The following is a 6,644-nucleotide window of genomic DNA, read 5'->3' as shown; positions in this document are numbered from 1 at the left end:
GTTGCGGTGGGGCGGCGATGGGTTTTTTTTTATGCTTGTATTCTCTTTTTCATGCTTCGCTGAATGCACTTTCGCAGCAAAATTGGGATTAGTGTCCGTAATGGCTCCTGGTCAATATACGCGCAAGTTCAAGTATAGTCATGCATAGTTAAGTATATGAAGTATTAAACCATATGTATATATATACATATACATATACATATATGCATATAAACACACACACACACACACACACACACACACACACACACACACACACACACACACACACACACACACCACACCACACCACACCACGCCAACCACACCACGACACACCACGACACACACACATACACACACATTGAAATACAACACCAACCACGGAAGCATTAATCAGAGAGTACTTTAGAACCTCGATCACACACTCCTTAGATCCCAAACTTAACCAAAGACACTTTCTCGGATAATCATCACATTAAACGCACTTAACTCTCGCCATGTCTGTTGATGTGTCTGTGTTGCTAAATGTGTTGGTGTCTTGTGGTTAACTGATCACTTCTCTGTTAACGCACTTTCCTACGTCACTGAATCGGTCTAAGGGCTTTGTAGGATATACTTACCGTCTCGAGGAGGAAGTAGGAAGAAGTAGCGAGTCTGCCAGGCGTCGTGGCGAGGCCTTCGAGTCTGGCCACATGTGATGCAGCATCCCTCAGGTATCTCAATGGATGCAGCGACATTCCCGTGGTGACGATCTTCGTAAATGGTGGCAGCGGTTTCTGTTTATAAAAAAAAAAAAAAAATTCTTTCTCTTTTTCTTTTTTTCTTATTTCTTTTCTTATTGTGGTGGGATCCTTTGGGGTTGTGGTATGATTGTGAACTAAATTATTGTCAGTCATTATTATCATTATCATATTTTTATTCATGTTATTGTTTTTGGAATTCTTGTTCATATGTTTATTTCTATCATTATTTAATACTATTGCTATTATTATTATTAACGATATTGCTATTATGTTTTTTTTTTTTTTTTTTTTTTACTTATCATCATTATTATTAGTCGCATTATCATCATCATAAACACTGTAGACATCAGACACAAATCACAGACTTTTAGCAGAATCACGCCACCATGATATTCGGTGTTCTGCGATGGCCATTGCTTCGAGCTGCACCCCGGCCATGCTTGCGAGGCCGCCCCGCGTCGTGCTCCGTGCGCTGCCATAAGGAAGCGCACATTAAGACGAAGTCAGCTTGGGCTTCTCTTATTGTTAGCTTTTTGTGACGCAGAAAGAACGTGGAGTCATGTATGACACTGAGGCTGTGATATTTGCTGACGCACAATTTATCTGGTATTACATTTATATATAAATATGTGTGTGTGTGTGCGCGCGCACATATTTGTAAATATGTATGTATGTGTATGCGTGTGTATATGTATATATATTATACTATATATACATGTATATATATTATATAATGTATATAGATATATGTATATATATATAGATAAATAGATAGATATACATAGATATATTTATATATACAGTATGTATATTGTATTGTATGTATTATATCTATGTTTATATATCCATCTATCCATCTATCATCTATCTGTCACACACACACACACACACACACACACACACACACACACACACACACACACACACACACACACACACACACTACATAAATACATACACAAACTCCAAGGGTGGATGGATAATGAATTATTAAATAGATGAAAAAAGAAATAGACATAGATAGGTAGAAGGGTAGATAGATAAAGATACTCACATGCTCCATACATACAATAATTATACATACATATATAAACATACACACACGTGCGTGTGTGTGTCTGTGTGTGTATGTGTGTGTGTGTTTGCGTTTGCGTTGGCGTTTGTATTAGTGCGTGTTCATCCATACAAATATGAAAATTTACCGTTTATACAGGTAAGTTCATAAATAAGTGAATTAATATAGATAAACATACAGAAATAGATAGATAGATAGACAGTTATAGACTTTTTACTATTATTAGGTGTAGTGTTATGTTATAAGTACCGCCATTACTTCGAACCTTCACAGGAGATCCACTTCACCTCCGTCGGCGTGCGTCTGCGGCGTCGCCTTCGGGAGATCGCTCTCTCTCGGCGGCGACGGCGACGGAGACGAGGGGGTGGCTGAGCGGTTCCCGGGCGCGCGTACCAAGTGACAATGGCTAGTACCAAGGCCTATATGTGTGATGGCAGGGCCCGCTGGTACCCCCCATGGCACAGAGGGCGATCGCTGGGTATTCGTAAGGGGTGAGGGCGCGTAGGAATGGGGAGACTGTGGGTATTTTTCCCCCATGAAGGTTTTTTATATTTTTTTATTTTGAGGGGGGACCTTGTCGAAAATAATGATGGATTAAGTTGCGTGGTTGTTTGAAAATTAGGATAGTCTAGGTTGTCGTTTAGAGGCGTATTGTTTGCTAAACCGAAGTGATTTTAAAGTCACTTAATGTCGGATAATCACTTGTTTTCGGGTAATAGTTTTCGAGGCACGTATTCTCTCCTTCCCCCCCCCCCCTCTTCCCCCTATCCCTCCTCCCGTGCCGTCTCCCTCTCTTCCCCCCCCCCCCCCATACCTTGGTGCCACGAATGTCTCGATATAACCTGGAAGGACAGGGCACTGCCAGAAGGTCCTCAGAGGCTGTCCCCGCGAGTTCTGGTCACCTGGAGCTCCGGCGCCTTCTGTGTCGCCCGAATCTCGACGTCCTTCCGCGAGGGGACCGATCGGCTATCGAACAACTTGTAAAGAGTGTGGGAAAAAGTCGCGTCACATACATATATATATATATATTTTTTTTTATTTCATAATTTGTTCACGATTTAGGTTTCTTATTTCATATTCAGAAAGACATATATTTGGCCACGACGTAAATATTGAAACATTCTAGGTTAGCCCCCCGCTGAAGTTTACATTTGCATTACGCATTCAGGGATCAGGGCTGAAGTTTACGTAAATCTGCACGCTTAGTCTTCAAAATCACGTCGGAAGAAATCCTGACTTCGCTGATTATTAACTGAAGCCGAAAGGGACTCGAGGAAGGACTCAAAGGGTCGAACTTCTACCATGAGGGACTCGTACACACTTCCCCATCCGTAAGTATACATTCGTAAGTGCTTGAATACTAACGACTGAGGAGGCATGGGAGTGGAAAAGGAGATTAAGGAGAAGGAGGAGGGGATGAAAATGAGGAGGAGGAGAAGAAGGAGAAGGAGAAGGAGAAGGAGAAGGAGAAAGAAGAAGAAGAAAGGGAAGGAAAAAGAGAAAGAAGAAGAAATAACAAAAAAAAAGTAGTAAGAGAAAAGAAGAAAGAGAAGGAGAAAAGGGTAAGAAGGGGAACTTTTGCATAAACATCGTCCTCGTGTGCCTTGCAGTGACCAAAGATATCAGAAAAGTTTGTGAAGTTAGAGTTGACTTTCCCTTTTCTCCGTTTTATTATTATCATTATTATTATTATTATTATTATTATTATTATTATTATTATTATTATTATTATTATTATTATTATTATTATTATTATCAATAGTGGCTAAGAGTCAGCAGGTCGAGGCTGCTCCAAAGTGTGACGCCAACCATGTTATCCTTGTGGCATCTGTGGCGGGTAAAACAGCCTGCCAAACGCTGATTTAACTCGGGTGTTTATAACAGGTAAGACCAGGTTGCGTCGGGTCAAGGCGCTTGTCTGCATCAAGGCTCGTCTCGGGCTAAGAGGAAAGTATAAAGCTCGGCGCCAGATCGGGGCGGGTTGACGTTACAAATGGGGTGAGTGCGTGACGTCAACGACCAAGACATTGCCGATTTTTTTTTCATCTTTTTTTGGCTCGCATGTTTATTTACATATATTCTCTTTGTTTTTTTTTGTCCTTATTCATCCGCTAGTGTTATCGGGAATTTAGCTTGGGTTTTCCTTTCTACGGAGAAAAGAGTTATCGTAGGTTATGCAAATCTCGTAAAGAAGTTCTTGTGTGGTTTTAGTACGCGCAGTGAACACGACGAGCGGCGAGGGCGGCAGACGAGCAGAGAGTGAGGATGAATCATGATGACATATGCACCCTTAAGCCGACTCTTCCCAGCCCTACACATGTTTACCTTGATGCGATAACTGTCGGCGTTGCCTGGGGTACTTGTTACGCCAGGAAGGGGGAGGGGAGCGGGTGTGAAATTCAGTACTTTTTCCAGGGTGAGGTTTGGTTGCACTCCACGCCAAAGCATTGGAATAACTTTGTTTATTTGTTTTTATTTGTTAGTTGTCTGTTTATAGATATATATATATTTTTTTTTTCAAGGGAATATCTTGTTGGGGGGAACTTGCGTGAGAACCGTATTGGTAATAAGAAAAATATCAAGGGGCATTATCCGTCAAGTGTGTATGTAAAATCGTGTCGTGTTTTTCCTTGGCTTCAATATCGTGTAAACATCTTTCATATTCCCTGTGCCACACATGGAAGGCCGCGAGGATGTCATATCTTTATTGGGAAGGTAAGCATCAGGAGACTTCTGCAGCCCCTCGAGACGTCTGGTATTTACGTCGTTTCCAACTGGGTAATGACCCTAAAAAAGCTGGACAAGATTTCAGTTCCTTCGAGGAAACCATTCGGGTCGATAAGATCCGGAGAAAAAAGTAATATCTTGCTTTATCCTATGACAGCTTGATCCATAGGGTTATTTTTAGCGTATGATAAAAATGCAGATTCTTTTGTCTGAATGTAAGTGTCGCAATATTTCATTGGAAGAAAGTACTCCTCTTGGGAGAGCGAGAACGAGAACGAGAACGAGAACGAGAACGAGAACGAGAGAGAAAGAGAGAGAAAGAGAGAATGAGAGAGAGAAAAGATACGAAAAAAAAAACGAAACGTGGATAGACACACAAAATGTAAGACCAACCCAAAATAATAGACCAGAATAACTAGTCAAATTACACCCGACGACACCTGCCCAATACACAATTACCGGTATTCATCACACCTGCCGTAGCCAGGGTCGTTAAAATAAGTTCTCCCCAGCGAACCTCACGACCTATCAGCTGTTTGTACTGGCAACTTTAGCGCCCAATAAACTCATCAGTGGATATAAATAACCAGCTTGCGAAGACAAAGGTCATTTATAATGTGTTAATCTCCAGCGAGATGCCTGTGAAAGAGCCTGTTCTCATTCTGATTAGGTGTGGTTTTGTGTGAGTTTGTGGTATTGTGCATGTTCTTTGTGTGGTTTTGTTAGTGCATGAGTGTGTTATTGTGTGATTGTGTGACTTTCTGGTTGTGTTACTGTGATTGTTTTCTTGCGCTGTGAGGTTGTTATTGTGATTGTATTATTGTGTCATTTTGTGGTTGTTTTCGGATGTCTTTATTATCATTATTATATTGTTGCCTTGGTTATTTTTATACGTATTATTATTTTATTTGTTATTATCATACCGTATTAAGATGAAGTTATTATTACTATTTATTATTATTATTATTATTATTATTATTATTATTATTATTATTATCATTATTATTATTATTATTATTATTATTATTATTATTATTATTATTATTATTATTATTATTATTATTATTATTATTAATATTATTATTATCATTATTATCATCATTATTATTATTATTATCATGATCATCATCATTTCATCCCTGCTATTTTTATCACCATTATTATTATTACTGATACTATAACTAATATTTTTATTATAATTATTATCATCATGATTGCCATCACCCACTTACATCGAAAAGCATCAGACTGTACATTCAACTACACTAAGTCGATAAGAACCCTTGAGTGGAAGAGAAGTGGAGCCAAAGTGGAACGAAGTGGAACAGCCTCCTCCTCCTCCTCCACCTCCACCTCCACCTCCACCTCCACCTCCACCTCCACCTCCACCTCCACCTCCACCACCTCCTCCTCTTTCTCCTTTTCCTTTTCCTCCTCCTCCTCTTCCTCCACCTCCTCCTCCTCCACCTCCACCTCCACCTCCACCTCCACCTCCACCACCTCCTCCTCTTTCTCCTTTTCCTTTTCCTCCACCTCCTCTTCCTCCTCCACCTTCACCTCCTCTTCCTGCTCCTCCTCCTTCTCCTTCTCTTCCTCCTTTTCCTCCTCGTCATCATCCTTATCCTGACGGTGCACTTCCTCCTCCTCCTCCTCCTGCTCTTCCTCCTCCTCCTTCTCTTCCTCCTCCTCCTTCTCTTCCTCCCTTTCCTCCTCGTCATCATCCTCATCCTGACGGTGCACTTCCTCCTCATTATGCTGCGAACGTGAGGAACATTGAGAGGCACAGGCGAGGGCATGACCGTCGTTTGCTGCGTTGACAATGGGGTGCCGTTAGGGGCCCTTCCTTACCCCTCCCCTCCTCCCCGTAACTTCCTTTCCCTCCCCCTCCCCTTCCCCTCCCCTTTCCCTCCCCCTCCCCCTCTTTCCCTCCCCCTCTCTACCCTTGTTTCTTGGCTCTTTCCTGCCCCTCCTTCCTTGGCTTCCTTCCCCATCCTCTTCCTTGCCCTTTTTCCTTCCCCGTTTATTTCATTAATTCCTTTCTTCCATCTGCCTTACATTTATTCCCTCTTTACTTGTCCTTTCCTTTTCCCTCTTTCCTATTCATGGTAACACCTTCC

At 41.5% G+C, this 6,644-nt stretch overlaps 1 protein-coding gene across 1 annotated transcript in view; it reads left to right on the top strand.

The window, feature by feature from the left end:
• The first annotated feature begins 2,695 nt into the window (after positions 1-2,695).
• LOC125039825 (ATP-binding cassette sub-family C member 5-like) overlaps positions 2,696-6,644 on the top strand; it is a 30,956-nt gene continuing 27,007 nt past the window's right edge. The window contains 1 exon segment of the mRNA XM_047634130.1: positions 2,696-3,131. Within this exon segment, the coding sequence (XP_047490086.1) occupies positions 3,103-3,131 (29 nt within the window). The 5' untranslated portion in view covers positions 2,696-3,102.

The sequence above is a fragment of the Penaeus chinensis genome, chromosome 28 (assembly GCF_019202785.1).
Source record: "Penaeus chinensis breed Huanghai No. 1 chromosome 28, ASM1920278v2, whole genome shotgun sequence".
Lineage (NCBI taxonomy): Eukaryota > Metazoa > Arthropoda > Malacostraca > Decapoda > Penaeidae > Penaeus > Penaeus chinensis.
This window is presented reverse-complemented; position numbering and strand designations above follow the sequence as displayed.